General features: G+C 35.5%; 1 protein-coding gene across 4 annotated transcripts in view; it reads right to left on the bottom strand.

The window, feature by feature from the left end:
* Window positions 1-12107: 12107 nt before the first annotated feature.
* RBFOX1 (RNA binding fox-1 homolog 1) overlaps window positions 12108-16850 on the bottom strand; it is a 218106-nt gene continuing 213363 nt past the window's right edge. For 2 of the 4 annotated variants that reach the window (XM_069985399.1, XM_069985401.1), the window contains one exon: window positions 13326-13410. In XM_069985399.1, the coding sequence (XP_069841500.1) occupies window position 13410 (1 nt within the window). In that variant the 3' untranslated portion in view covers window positions 13326-13409. Of the gene's footprint in view, window positions 13411-16850 lie in introns of all 4 variants that reach the window. The other 2 variants (XM_069985398.1, XM_069985400.1) reach the window with 2 other exon arrangements.

Raw genomic sequence — 16850 nt, 5'->3', positions numbered from 1 at the left:
AGAGAAACAGGGAAGCAGTTGCCCATAGCAACCAGTCAGATTGTAATGTAATGTAATATGGAGAGGAGAGAGGACACTTCAACTCATTGCTGTCACCATTATATCTATTTCTTGCTGAGGTAACAGAATCCTGTCTCATTGAAATCCCACCAACCTGTAGGATGGCTACTGCATTGTGTATGTAAACCAGGACTACAACTCCTATCATGTACATGTGTGCTGGGGTTTGTAGTCCTACAACAGATAAAAGAGTGAAAAAACTAGTTGATTGATAACATTTGTAGTAATACACACATCCTGCCTGGGTAGAGTAAGAAGAGCTATATCCATAGAGGAGGGGGGTGGAGCCATAGGCTTGCAGAGCTGTGATGTCACTGCTGACCCCTGTGACCTGGAAGTTCTTTATGTAAACAAACACAAATCCAAAAAGCAGCAACAGAGGAGGAGGCCAGGGGGCACAGAGGCGAAAAAAGGTTAGAGAAAACAACTAAGGGAAATTTACAGATTACAAATAATTCACATTTCCAATAAGAAAAAAATGTCTGACAACCTCTTAAAGTCTTCGAATTACAGACACGTTCTTAGCCTTCTATGGGAGAATACATGCTGCAATTGTGCCCCTTAGTAGAGCTGGTCAGTAATTTTTATAGAAGGATTACAGATCCGTAAAACTTTACACAGTGTAAACAGCCCAATAGAAATCAATAGGCTCTAAATTTGTCTATAATTGTGGTTCCACAACTACAGCCAAACTTACAGAATGTGTGAATAAGGCTTTGTATCTACCAATAAAACTTTCCTTTCCTTCCACTTCCTGAAAAAAAAAAAAAAAAAAAACACCCACCACTACTCATTCACCATGTCTTAGGTTTTTCAGACTGCTTTTATGTGTGCTTTCCTTTTGCCTAAACATTCTTTTTGCAGAGCAATGTTCATTTAATTTAATTTTAACCTGTCTGGATGTTTGTCTAATGTAGATTTAGTCAGATGGTTATTTTTAAAGGAAACTATCAGTAAGTTAGACAAATCTAACATGCTTATAGCTCCCTAGTGTTCACAGAGAGTTTAGAATGAAGGTGTGTCTCTTACCTTCATCCTCAGTGCCATTCCCATGCAGTTTGAAGTGTAATCCTATGTTCGGTAAGGCTGTTTAGAGAACTGGGGGAGGATCAACGCTCTGGGGGAGGTAGCCTCATCCCCAGTGCTCTAAACAGCCTTACCAGTTGCAGGGTTACACTACAAACAGCACAAGAATGGCACAGAGGATGAAAGTAAGAGAAATACCTTACTCCTCTCTGCCCCGTGCACAATAGGGAGATATCTGCAGATTAGATTCATGTAACTTGCTGATAGCTTCCCTTTATTATATATATATATATATATATATATATATATATATATATAACATTTTGACTATTGTATGTATGTTGACTTTGATCTTACTTTTTGTGCCTTTCATGGGGTTAGTGACATATTGCCCTTAATTATAGCTGTGCAATTGTGACACTATAAGCATGGGTATTTCCATTCCTTTCTTGTACTAAGAAATGTTTGTTCATTTTGTCATATCATAATAACATGGTTGCTAGCGATTTCCCCTTTTGGTATGTAAATCAAGGTCTGCCGATAATGTTTTCCCCAATGTTTAAATTTTTTAACGAATGTAGCCTGTAGTAGCGATGCAGTGGCCACCCGTGTTCCGGGCTCTCACCGCCGGTTGTCTGCTGCAGTCACCGTAACCCACGTGCACCAGCATGGTGCTGCCGTTGCTTTGGCCCCTCTATGCACCTCATCCATCCTCACTCCTGGTCCGTCCAGCTCTGGCTGGCGTACACGTCCCACCCTCCTGGGGCATGTGAGTGCAAGCTGCCTGTGGTTTCAGCCGTTCCTGGTTCCAGCTAGCTGTGGTTCCAGCCATGAGTCCTGCTGTGTTCCAGCCTGCCTGCCTACCTGTCTCCAACTGCACCTCGCCCGCCCCCACTAGCAAGCCAAGTCAGGTGTAGTGACCTGGGGGTCGCCTACCGTAGCAAGTCCATCCTGCCTTGTGGTGGGCACTGTTGAAGACCAGTGGCCCCTTAGACTCTGCTCCCAGGTGCAGCTTACGTAATCACTAGTGGTGGTACAGCAGATCCTCAACTCCAGTCGTTACAGCCTTTCAGTCATATGAGTCCTATACACTTCTCATATTGGCTTTTTGTGTTACAGATCCTATGTGTTTTTATCAGTTGAGCTTTCAGTATACCCTTAAAGGGGAAGTCCAGGTAGAGGGTAAAAAAAAATTGAAACTTCTGCAGAAGCATATAGCATTACTTACCTATCTATCCCAGTTTTGAAACTATCAAAAATCCATTTGTTTAGGGGGGGGGGGGGAGGTGTTCTGTATTGTGTTTCTGTACTTTCTTATTGAGCAGTTCCCAGAATGCAGTACTGGTTCCAGAATGCAATGCTTTCCCTCAGCTGTTCATCACAGTGCCAGAGAAGTTGCTGCACCTGCTTCTAGTGAGAGATGGTGAATCACTCAGGAGATTGGGGGATCCATCCAAGCCTCCTGTGACATCACGCCCTGCCCCCTGTCTGAATCATCAGCTTGCACTTAGCAAACACACACAATGTGAGACAGGGGCATGGAATTTTTGTCTCCTTAAGTGGGAGAGCAGTGGGATTAGGAGACAATGTGAATTGACACAGAGGCCCCATTTCTACCTACACCCCTGTTCCAAAGCATTTACTGTGGGTTTTCCACAGGTAACACATGTGGGTTTGTTTGGATTTCTGAGTTTTTTAATATATAGCTTTTGCCATGATTTATCAACCTGTTTAAAACAACCAATCACAGTTAAGCTTTCTTATCTAGCTCTGGTGAAATGAAAATGAAAGTTGAGCAGTGATTGATTACTACGGGCACTTGATTTTGTTTCACACGCGCAGATTGAGTAATCTGAGCCGTTATGATGAAGTATTTGATACACTGACGGTTTTGCAAGTTTTCCCACCTACAGAGAGAGGACTGTAATTTTTAAAGTAGGTACACTTAAACTGTGAGAGATAGAATCTATTTAAAAAATCCAGAAAATGGAATGGTCATATTGTTTGATTTCTAAATAATTATTTACTCTTTTCCATGAAATAAGTATTTGATTACCTACCAAATGACAAGAAGTTTGGCTTTCACAGACCTGTTAGTTTTTCTTTAAGAAGGTCCTCCTACTCTGCACCTAAAAAAAAAAACACCTGTCCACACAATCAATCACACTCTAACCTCTCCACATGTCAAAGAGCTATCACCAGGGATATTATTGTAGACTGACCCAAGAAACATGAGGATGGAAACATCATACTTTGGGGGGGGTTCTGCAAAGGGGGCAGTAGCACCGTATTGAATGGAGGCAAGATTTTGGCCAACAACCTCCTTCCCTCAGTAAGAGCATTGAAGATGCATTGTGGCTGGGTCTTCCAGCACGACATGGGCCCGAAACACAGCATTTCAAGGTCTTGGATTCTCCAGGCCCTAACCCTATAGAAAATCTTTAAAAGTAAGATGAAGCTCACTGTTGCCCAGTGACAGCCCTGAAAGATCTGCAGAAGATCTGTATTGAGGAGTTGGACAAAATCTGTGCTGCACTGAGTGCAAACTTCTGACCGTTGTAAATGTCTAATCATTGTAATTTAACACAAAGATTTCTGTACCAAATACTGTAAGTTCAGGTTTTTCTATTGTATCAAATACTTATTTCATGCAATAAAAAGCAAAATAGTTATTAAGAAATTATTTTCAGGAATTTATCAGGAATTTATCTTATAGCTTTTGTCTCTCACAGTTAAAGTGTACCTATGATAAAAATTGCAGACCTCTCCATTCTTTGTAGGTGGGAAAACTTGTAAACTGGCTTATAAATCTACTCCATTGATCAAAAGAAGCTGAATGTCATGTCCGTTTGTACAGTATGTACACAATGCAGTTGCAGTTAGGTCCCTGGAGAAGCTTATATGTGAGAATATAAAATATTATGTTAGGTTCTGGTTACACAAGGATGTTTGGGACAGTTTGGGAGATTATAACCTTTCAGTATCAGATAAACTTTTATGTTTGCATTTTTGTTTTGTTGGTGCCAGCAGAAATATTTAAACAATCAGATAGCCATCATCTGGGATCACCCATGTCCACTATAAGCAGCTCACAGCTGCCTTGTATGAAGTAGGCTGTGGTACGTACACTTTTAATGGTACATTATCATCATAGTGAAACAGTACTAAAACTGCACATTGTAAGCCTGGCTTTGGTGCTTTATTAAAATCACTATAAACAATAACCCTTTGTTGACAGATGGCAGTAGTAGTTTTTCAGCCAAGCAAAGGGTAAAGGCATATAATTATTTGATGTATGTTAAGATATCTGCTCATCCTCACCATCATTCAACCCATCAGCTATAAAACAGACACTGACAACTTGATTCTTAAGAAGTGGGTATTTATTGTCCATAGTGGTTTATCAAACATCCCCAACATTTTGGAGAAAAAAAAATTACAGCATTCTAACAATCTGTGCTCTCAGTTCCAGTGGGAGAAGGTGACTATTTATAACTTACATTATAAATGACACCTCAAAATTTAATAGACCGTTACAGCCTCTAGCAATGTTGTAAGCTCAGAAGGAACCCAATGATGTGCCTCAAATCGTTAACTGCTTAAATGACCCTTTGCCACTTAACACTTCCACGGAAATACATGTCTTGTTGACCAATTTCCAGAATAAAAGTTGCAGAAGGCAACTGACATGATGATACCACCTCCTTACTGACAAATGATAAAAGAGAGGACAATGCACTAATCCTGTGCTGATCTGCTGCTCCTCTTTAAATTATGCGCCACCACTGAAATTCTTCTTCTGCCCTCAACTATTCTTACATTTCCAAATTTGTCTCTGTGTATCTAAAAAATATTTTTTTGTAACCTTTTACCTGATTATATATTACATTTTAAATGTTTAATCAGTAGAGACTCTTTTATTCTGCGTCCTGAAACCTCCATTATTTTCATGTAGCCCAATCATAATACTTGATACTGGTTGAATTTGGATTTTGCTCAGCAATTATAGTTGTGACTTTATCTTTATACTTTAGTCGCATAGATGGTCAGGCCATTGATTGGCTGCATCAGTTGCAACTGTTTTAGAAAAATAAACTTTAAATAAGCAATATTGCTATGATTTATTTTTGAGGAGGATTTAGAGCAGCAATGTTTTTTTTTTTTTTTTTAATAGCATTTTATGCAGTTTATTAATAGTTTATAGTTGGACAACCCCTTTAGGACAAGTGTATTTGTTGAATATTTCTTTGGCTATGAGCTCAGCCCTCACAAATAGTCTTTAACTTCACAGAAAGAGTATACACTAAACACATTTATTTCTCCAATTTACTGTCATTTCTCTTCAAAGAATACATACCTGCTCTGACCCTGCTTGCTTTCATTTCTGAGTCGGGATCTCCAACTTAATCTGAAAAATGTATACAGTAGATAACTTTTTCTATACAGTTGCCACCTACAAGTGGCCATGAAGACTTTCCTGCACTTGCTGTGGAAGCAACCCCTTTGTGGATCACAATGTGACACCATTAACTTCTATGATTGATAGATTTACCAGGCAGGATGACACAATTTGACACAGTTATTTCTGGTCACCATGTAGCCCTAGCCTTATTCCCGGCAATTCAGGGATTCCACTGCAACAAAATGCAATCTAAGTGGTACCTATTACCAGGTAGACTTACAAGTTCCCCCAGCTGTTAACTGTCATGCAGGGGAGGATGTGGAGAAAAGAGTTTTTTCCCTGTAGTTTGTACAATCTGGTGAGAAACATTTACCCCTTTTATTGTAACTAGTGGGATTCTAAAAGGCTACCCCCTCCACTGGTGCTGGTGATGTACGCATCTTTCTGATTTATTTATTTATTTATTTTTTCTTCCAAATACCTCAGATTGTGTCTTGTTCATTCATCTTTTAGACTGTGCAGATTAGTGCAAGTGTCATTTTTTTATTGAACCTTATAAATTATAATTATAACTACTTTTGATTTAAAAAAATATATATACTGTAACACTACAATACTGCTGACCATTAACTTACATTTTCAGCATCACATTTATTGTCTTGTTTAAAAAAAGTTAATAACCAACAACTGCTTTTAGGCTATGTTCTCACTATAGGATCACAACAGCTGACTTTTAGGATGGCACGTTCTATGGGTATGTTACATCTTTGGGAACATAGCAGGGAAAAGTTGTCATCTCCTAATATAGAGAGCCACAAATAACCATGGCCATAATCATAATTTGAGTCTGTCTATATTACAAGATGGCCTCTTTTTTCCCGCTATGTTTCCAAAATATGAACCATAGCCTGTTGGGTGGTTTAACACAGAGCTTTTTGCACTACTTGTAACAATTTCTCCTTCACTTTTTTCAAGCCAGATATCAAATTTCAAAAGAAAGATAAATATAATGGAATAACTATCTCTTTCTCGCTGAACCCACTTCTGGCTTCAGATAAAAAAAAAACTGCACCAAAAGCTGCAGTTGTGTTGAAAAAAAATTAGGAAAAGGAAAACTTAGTGTGAAGTCTCCCTTTAAAATTTTTTCCCTTGAGGGCTATGTTCACGCAAAGTATTTTTGCTTAGTATTTTGGTCAGTATTTCGCAACCAAAACCAAGCGTGGATTGAAAACAGAGAAAGGCTATGTTCACACAACGTAATATTTCCATAAAGAACGGATGCTGATTGCAATGGAATCATCATCCGTTCTTCACTGCATTGAAGTTAACGCAATGCCACCCGCTGTGTTCACACACCATTATGTTAACGCCCATTCTTTAGAACTGGTGTTAAAATCATGTACCTGCCTATTATTTCCAGATGCTGTTCACTGAATAGATGGACACCATTTAATGGCACATAATTGCCATTATTTTAAAACAATGGCTGTTACAGTATTTGCCAGTAAATGACAGCCATCCACATTTTAACAGTGTATGAACATATTTCCACTCCTGGTTTTGGTTCCAAAATACTAAGCAAAAATATATCTCTGGCTTTGGCTGAAAGAAAAGACATAGACTATGTTCCCACTATGTACTAATAAGCACTAACAGCAGCTGTTGTTGTAAAACAATGGCTGGCATTAATGATCATGATCATTAATTTCAGTTGTTGTTATACAACAATGGCCATTGTTAGCGCTTATCAGTATGTAATGGTAACATAGCTATAAACTGCAGCTTTTTTCTTTCTTTTATTAGTTATTTATTTATTTATTTTCATACAAAAATTCTGTGTGACAGAGAAATCTTACACATAGCTTTCTCTGGCAGTTTTGCATTCATTTTTTTTAGCCAAAGGGGACCCAACAACATAAGTCCCTGTTTTATTTTTTAGTCCCTTTTAAATCTAATCCTGATGTTAACCATGGTAGTCTTTAAGAAAACAAACAGCATACTGTATGTTCATAAATTTGCTATCATGGCTATTTTAGGCTACATTTGGCACATAGAAATGAATGCATTTATTGGGAAAATGCTGTGGTACATTCCATTCTCCAGTGATGCCTATGTATACCTTTAATACATGTGATATTAAGTGTTAACTTACCTTAATAAAGCCCTATTTTTTGCCTCTGTAACATAGCCGCAACCTCTGGCCCATATGCAGAGCTAATGACCTAAAATGAAAGAATCATTTTGATCTATGGGGTGTTTTTTAAACTCTCTAGAAAAATATTAATGTTCTGAGTACACTTTAAGAGTATGTTCCCACTTCGTCTTTTTTTTATGTTTTGCTGCTTTTTTTTTTTTTTTTTTTTTTACGCCATAGTATGACTGCTTTATGCGAACATAGTAAATTATGTTGCAAAAAAGTAAATAGTGAACATGTTTACAAACATTTATGGCTGTTATTCTTTAGAATAGGAGAGTAGCTGTAAAGCTTAAAGGGAAACTATAAGCAGCATAGAGAAATGTAACTTGCTGATATGTCTCTATTGTGCAAGGGATGCTGAGGATAAAAGTAATTTATCTTACTGTCATCCTTGGCGCCTTCACAAGCAACTTGTAATTAAATCCTTAGGCTAGTAAGACGGTTTAGTGTAGTGAGTGCGGGACTAACATCCCTAGTGCACCAATTTGGGCCACCCCCAGCCAGCTCACTCTGCTGATACTCAATAGTAGGGATAGCCATCCAGAGGCAGTAGTCCCACCCCCAATGACTTTGATGACAAACTGCACAGAAAAAACAACAAAGATGAAGGTGAGAAACTTACCTTCATCCTCAGCATCGTTGCACAATAGGGAGATACCTGCAGGTTAGAGTTATTTAACCTGCTGCTAGTTTCCCTTAAATAGGTGGTTTAAAAACAACAACAAAAAAAAAAACAAATAGTGTGAGCAAATTTTTTAATTCCCAATTTGGTTGATTTTTTTTTTTACACCTATGGTGCAGAGATCTAGGTCAATGTCTGCTCTAGCTATCAAAAGTGGATCCTAAACAGAAGAAAGTGTTAGGGCGAATTTCTTTAGCAAAGAGCAGGGCAGCCTCCATGCACTGGAGTTTAGGTTCCATTAAATACTGTAGGCACAGAAATATTTACTGGAATCCAGTTGACCATGTCATTATATTTTTTTGATGGGATTTGTTAGAAATTTGATAAGCTCTATGGGGCAGATTTATCAAATTGGTGTAAAGTAGAATTGGCTCAGTTGAACCTAGCAATCAATCAGATTCCAGCTTTCATTTTCCAACAAGTCTGTTAAGAATGAAAAAAGGAATCTGACTGGTTGCAAGGGGAAACTGAGCCAGTTCTTCTTTACATCCATTTGATAAATCTCCTCCTATGTATTTCCATATGAAATCTGCCAAACAGAATTTTAGTAGAGGAAAGATACATTAATAGTAACCCTATTACAGCACCATACAAACACATTATCTTGTGTGAATCAACTCTAGTGAATGAGACTAGATTTACACATAGCAAACTTTTATGTGTAGATGCTTTAAATGGTGCTTTAGGCACACAGCGGTGCCTAAACTCAGCCTCTGATTGGCTAAGTGAGCATTTTCCCCTATGTCCTAGAAGCAGCAGAAGTCTGAACTGGAGGCCATCGGGATGACAGCTGCAGGGGAAAGGGGCAAGTTTGCTTTATTTTTTATGTTTAAGGCATAATTTCACAAAATGCATTTATTTATTATTTTTTTTGTTTTTATATTTTTTTATGACGCACACCTAGCATTGGCTTAAAAAGGCAATTTTTTATCGATATGCTCTCTGTTAGCAGGAACTATGTTACAAATTTACACCCAGTTTAAATTGATCCACCACTGTGAACCAGTGTATTTCAGAAACACACAAAAGAGACACTTCAGATAATATTTATACATTTGAGACTAAGCTTTTATTTTTTTTAATATTACAAACCATTGTTCTTTATTCACAAACCACTGTAGTGATATAAACACTCATTTCTAAAGACAGATATACACATTTTCTGGGTTTGCAGATTTCTTTGATAATCTGGTTTAAAGTCACTATAATCCACACATGGTATTTTATAATTTATTTTATATTTGATAGCATCAGTAATTATTTACATACATGAAAACATTCCAAATATATATTGTTAAAAAAAAGAAAAGAACATAAAATAAAAAATCCAAATATAGCTATCCCAGATAAACATTTTTAATTAAATTGTAACCAGTGAAAAATCTTTTGTCTATTTTTTTTTTGTGTGTGAAATATGGATACCTCTTTCCTTCTGACATATGCCATTTCATTTCAGATCTGATTTTTTTGTTTGTTTGTTTTTTTCTTTTTTCTTCGAGAATTATAATGCCATTCATTCACATCATAAAGTTTTAAGTAAATCTGATTGTAAAATCAGTATATATGAGGTGTCTTAAAAAAATGATGCAAACCCCCATTGTCGATTTGAGGTGATGCCGATCTACTAAAAAAATATTGTCTTTTTTCCCCAGTGTTACAGTACGTTTTAAATTGGATTTGCATATACTTTAAATATACTGGAGGGAATATCCCTTTTCTTTTATATTGAAAATAACACACAATACAGAAAGTTTTCTTTTTTTTTCTATTTGCAACTTTTTTTTCTAATTTCTAAACATAAAAGATACTCTCTATACTTAGAAACACTACTGAAAACATTTCATCTTTTGTGGATCTTTATTGATGTATGTTCAACTGATCATACTTGCATGCACATACGATGACAAAGAGAAAATCTGGTCACAAACACTTGTATTTAAAGCAGTTTTTATAGCAAGTTGGTAGGTTTACAGCAGTGATTCATTGAATACAGTGGTCGTCTCAGTGGACGGGCACAGTACATATGAGAATATTATTTGCAATGAACAAAAAATAGAAAGAATGGGCAATATACCCATGTTTTGACACCCCCTCCCCTCCCAGCTAATTGTATTTATTTATTTTTTTTATTACAAATACAAAAACAGAACTCTGGATGAGATTACCATAGCTCATTTTAGCTCATAAACAGGACACCATGGAAGAGAATCTACACATATGCACAGACAAACTGCAATTTTTCAGTAACTTGACAAATGGACTTATGAATTGCATTGCATATTTCTCACCACTCAGAACAATAGGCTTCAACTATCTGTGCTCAATGTCGATGATATTGTAACCAGAAACCTTTGATATGCTATGAATCTTCTGAATATACTATGCTTATAAAACATTATAAAATTACTATTTGCATATTTTTATGTGCATGAAAGAGAACATCCTGTTACTAAGTGTTTTGCTTCTATTTAGTTAAAGACCATCTGTCATCAAAATGCTCTTTTTGTATTTTTTGGATCCATTCTTGGAGACTGATTTAGTTATAAGTTGCCCTGTGTAAGAATATTGTTCTCCAATAATATACACTGTGATTCTCATTTTTTAGAATCGGTATTTCTTGAGCAAAGAACATGCTCCTGAATAATCTTTAGTGGTTACCCCCTGCTCAGCCTTCTCAGAATATTTAATTTAGCAGCTTTGCCTACCTAATAACAGCTGACTGGTCTGGTACTTTCACTTAGAGGTGAAAATAGTCAAATCCCTGGAAAAGTCTACGTTGTCCACATTGTGGGCTCATTCAGGGATGGACAACATTTTTAGACTCATTTGCACTTTTAAATTCCTGAAAATTAGCTCAATGGAACTACAAGATATATACGCTATGTAATGAAATGTATCTAAGATTCTGTAGCCATCGTTACTTTTAGCAGTTTAGATGTATTGTGTTCAATAGACAAACACATCAATAATTAAAGGGAATATGTTGCATAAGTTTCAAGTATTACTGATGTGTTGGTTTATTAATAGTCCCATTTAGCATTCTCCCCCCCCCCCCCTTAAACTAATAGTTTTACACATGAATAAATAAAAATAATTTTGCACTTCGGCTTGAATTAAGTTTAGGACTTTTTTCAACATCTTTATGTCAAAAGCTTACACCTAAGCCATACACCTAACACATTTTGATAAATAACACACGTTAATCAAATTGATTATGTGATTGATTTTCTTTTTTATTTTTCTTCTAGTTCTTGCTATAATAACTTATTTTCCTGGTTGCGTTTCAAAATAGTTTAACGTACATGGAATTTCATAAATTAATAAATAGTTTGTTAAAATAGGATTTCCTATATAAATATTTTTTATACCATAATTAAGCAATTTTAGCTGTAAACTACCACTTACTTGAAATGAAAAGGAAAAAAAAAGACCCATATAATAGATGAAACTCTCTCAGTAAGAAAATGTGTTATTAAGGATTATGGTTTAGTAAACATGAATAATAAAGTAACTTGTACAACACATAATCCATATTTTGCTAGAAAATTTGGATTTTTACAGATCGGTTCAAAATAAGTATAAAGAGTGATTACTGTGAGTCAGTCATATAAATGAACTGGCATACAGTAATTCTAAACTTTCTTTTTAATAAAACATAAGTTACATAGATAGATTTTTGTACAACTGAAAAATTGCAGATTGTTTACACAGTATAATGTTTTAAAAAAAGCAGCAACCAAGCAGTTGAAAATACCGTGATTATCTCTACGTAATGAATGCAATACTTGTAAAATGTTTATATAAATCTTGATATATTTAGTAACTCCATAAAAATGATAATTTTCTCTAATAGTTGTTCTAATAGGCTAAAACTAAAGCATAATAGGCTGCGTATATTTTTTAGAACATAACAACTCCACTGCACAGATGTAAATTTTGTACATTTTAACTGGTACAAACAATTTAAGTTTTTTTTTTGTTTTTTTTTATTACTTTCCCTTTACAACTTTCAAAAAAAGAAAAAAATAGAAACAGTGCTTTTGTCATCTTTTTAATAATACTCCCCCTCCCACGTTATAAAAAACAGCAATGATATCAATAATTTATTATACCGGAAGAAATATAAAAAAGAATGTAGATGAACTAACTAGCTTGTTTGTTTGTTTTTTCTTTTATTTTTTTGTAGTTTTTTTCTTGTTTTCACTTGTTTTTTATTTTTTTTCCCTGTGTTTTATGTCTTTTCTTTTTTTTATTTATTTTTTTCCAAACTTGTGTATGCCAAGATTATTATTAATAGCTGAATACTGTCTGGTGGAATGCTTAAAAAGGGTAAGCTAGGATAGCATTTCATCAGATTTTATGTACAAAGAGTCAAATTCACAAATTTAAACACAACCTTTGGCTCTGGACAATTAATAAATAATTTAGGACAGTCACTAAATGAAGTTTGGTGCAGTGGCAACCTTTTTGCTTAGATGTATCAGCATTTTAGCCCTCCCAAATAAACTGAAATATATGTAAATGCAGAAATGACTACTATAGTCACACGCTTACAAAATGTGATAATTCCAATAGCTTAATATTTAGCATATATAATTCATTTACATATTATAGCACTCTTGATTGTGGCCCTAAAATATTTTTTATTCATATCTACAGTAGTAGCTTTCTAGGTCAACCACAAAAAAATCTACAGCCAACAATCAACTACAGAACCTTGAGAAATTAAAGACCCACAATATTAAAATACACAGAACAAAATATCTGAGGTATAAGATAAAAAATGTAATTTTACTCTCTTTGAGTTTTATTTAGTTATTTAGAGTTGCTAAAATGATGCACTACTGCATGTATTGCAATACCCAGGCCTCGGAAAGCTTCTTTTTCCCCCACACTGGAAGAGTTTTATGGTTTTGTCATTTAGTATGGAGCAAAACGGCTGTATCCCCCTCGGTATATACTAGCCTGTAATGAAGAAAGAACGAGACCGACATCATCAGCATGGCTCCTAGTCTTGGCATCAGTGAAGGGTGCAAAAGCATTCTGAAACAAAGCAATGTCATGGGTTTGTTTTTTTAAACTTACTTTAAAAAAGAAAAAAAAAATCAAGTTAATAAATAATAATACCAGACCACCCTCCTTACCCCCAAAACAGTAACCTCACATAAATTATAGACTATTAAAAAGCAAATACATTGTTTTTCAACATTTTTACAATAACAGACTGTTATTCTTTGAAGAGCTCTGTGTCCATCCACCCTTACAATTCCCTCAATTCATTTAAGAAGTTTTAAATGACACATTATCATGACATCCAAACACTCAAAAATGTTATTTACATAACAATCAGTGGGTGACGGAACATTGGATACACTTAGGGGGTATGTATCAATGGGTATTTGCACAATAGTTTTTGCACTTGCACACTTTTCACATACTGTGCAAATGTCTTTGGCCCTTACACAAAAGTTATTATTTGGAGCATGAGCCTAGATAAATCTTGCACAATTTATTTATTTATTTTTTTAAATAACAGCTTGGAGGGGGAAAAAAAACAACTACAGCAAGGTCTGACTGGATAGTGCTGGTCAATTATTTTTGCGCAAAATGAAAATCTGCCAATGATTAATCTAGCTTAAAAAGTAGCTAGCATAACATTAGGGCCCTACCACCTTCCCTCCAAGTAAACAAATTCAAACGCTGTAAAGTTCTGAAAAATAGTACAAACTGCTTTATAAATTATGTGTAAAAATGTACGATCTCTGTTTAAAAAAAAAAACAAAACTAAATATGCCAAATAATGGCACAAAAACAATGATACATGTGCCCCTTAGTGATTTTCAAAGAAATGTATTACATGTGCATTTTTGTGTATTTATCATGGTTAGGCTATGTTCACACTACGTTTTTTCAGCTCCGTTTTAACTCCGTTAAAGTTTTTTAGCAGCCTGGCCTCCCCTTAGTGCAATGACTGATGTTTGCACATTATTTTAGTTTGGGATTACTAATTGGACTTTGGGTGTGTCTTAATTTAAAAGTTTATAGAATTTAATAGTAAAAACGGAGAAAGAACGGTAACAAAAGAAGAACTGTGTGTGAACAACTAATAAAAAAAAGTCAGCTGTTTGCAAAAGACATCCGAAAATAATGTTCATGTTCATTATTTGATGTTCCGCGGCAAAAAAGTCAGTTTTTCAATGCATTGTGTGCATTGGACGTCTGTCTTCCCATTGACTCCAATGCATTGCCATTGCAGTCAGTTAAATCGCGGCAAAAATGGACGTTATTTTAAATATAAAAATCGTCTGCCTTTTCTCTTTTTTTGATGTTGTGTGAACATAGCCTAATAGAGATGCAAAAATTATAATGTAATACATTCATGTGAATTGTGTCATTGAGTGTCTGAAGATCATGTTGTAGAGTATGGTCAGTAATCATCACAAACTTCTCTGTATGGCTATGTTCACATAACGTTTTTTCTGCTCTGTTCAAAACAACCTCCATCATTTTGAGTCTAAAATAACAGATGGCTGTATAGTCTTCCTTAAGTGCAATGACGGCTCTTGGTACATTATTCTAGTTTAGGGTTCCAATTGGCCTTTGGGTGCGGCTTAATTGAAAAGTTCATTGAATTTAATAGTAAAAGAAAAACTGTGTGAGCAACTAATAAAAACCGTCCGCTGTTTGCAAAAGATGTCCAAAAATAATCATTATTTTGACGTCCGCATTGTGGGCATTGGACGTCCTTTGACGTCAATTGACTTCAATGCATTGCACTGCAGTCAGTTAAATTGCGGCAATAACGGAGGTTATTTTAAATAGCAAAAGCAGCCGCCTTTTCTCTATTTTTGCATTGTGTGAACATAGCCTATACATGGAGTTTAGGCTTAAAAAGGCTCCTATATGTTCCCACATAAAAAAAAAAAAAAAAAAGACGGCCGCCTTTTCTTTTTAAAAAGTCTGTTCTTGCCGCGGTGTATTTACTTCAATGCAATGCAATTGAAATCAATGGAATGATGGACGTCCAATGCACACAGTGTATAAAATGACAGACGTTGTCTGCAAGGACGGCAAAAGGCTTTGTTCACACTTCGTTTAACATCATCCGTTGCTCAACAATGGACAATGTTAAACTGCTGGCCGCCAGGCTGCATTCAGCGCTCCTCTGTATTGGCTGCAAGAATGTTCTGTTATTTACAGAACATTAAAGAATGTAAAAAATACTAATTCCATTGCAATCAGCACCCGTTTTTCACTGAAATATAACATTGTGTGAACATAGCCAAATAATGATCATGACAATTATTTTTGGACGTCTTTTGCAAACCGCGCACATTATTTTTTAGTTGTTCACACATAGTTTTTCTTTTTTCACCGTCCTTTCACCGTTTTTACTATCCAATGGACTTTTTAACTATAGACACACTAAGAGGCCATTTAGAAAACCCAAACTAGAATCATCTTCCAATAGCCGTCACTGCACTGACAGGTGGACAGTCAAATGATGGACATCATTTTAAACTTAAAATGACGTACGTTATTTTTTCTTTTTAGAAACTAAGAAGAAAAAAACATGGTGTGAATATAGTCTAAACTACATATCTGTATGTTCTGAGCTTTGGCTACAATGTTTATCAACTAAATGCACACATTTATATGCAGATTTTGTCATATTTGTTGGGCACATGAGCACAGAAGACAGCTTAGAACATTTTAGGGAAACTGTTTCTTAGGCTGGTGTCACATAATATGGTCACATTTTTTCATCCATATTACAAGTCGTGGCCGAACTGTGGATCTGATGATCAAATATTACAGTTATCATTTCGGAGCATCAAAAATGCTGTTAGGCCAGGACTGGCAATGGGTATAGGGGTACAAAAATTGTGGCTGTATTAATGCCTGTGCAAATCTGGTCTTATAGTAAAGGCAGTGCATAAGGGTGAATAAGTAAGGAAAACCAAGTTGTTATGCCCACCACCTAAGGTCCTGCACTAGGTATACTACAGTCAATTTATTTTACCTAGAAAACTCTCAATATATTATTGCCTACATTTATCAATCTGCCTGAAATAAAAAAATATTTATTTTGGCCCATAGCAACCAATCAGCTCCACTTTCATATCCTAACAATTTCCAGTTAAATGAAAACTGGTCACTGATTGGTGGCTTTAGAAAAGAACAGTTTTGTTTAAGTCATATGGATAAATATACATATATTACAATATTATACCCTACAGGTGGGATGTAGACAGGGACTCCAATCTCTGTCTAGATAGATTGATCACAGATATAAAACGAAACTTTTATAGATTAATTTTTCAAAGTATTGATAAAAATATATGCATCATATATGCAACACTTTTTGGCTTAAAGTTCCCTAATCTATTACTTCAAGATGAATACATACACCTATTTTATGGCAAATAGTTGCTTTGAACTTTGAAGATCATGAATTTCATAGGAATGATAAGAAATTACAA

The sequence above is a fragment of the Dendropsophus ebraccatus genome, chromosome 9 (genome assembly GCF_027789765.1).
Source record: "Dendropsophus ebraccatus isolate aDenEbr1 chromosome 9, aDenEbr1.pat, whole genome shotgun sequence".
Lineage (NCBI taxonomy): Eukaryota > Metazoa > Chordata > Amphibia > Anura > Hylidae > Dendropsophus > Dendropsophus ebraccatus.
Note: the sequence above shows the minus strand (reverse complement) of the source record. Positions and strands in the feature narration are given on the sequence as shown.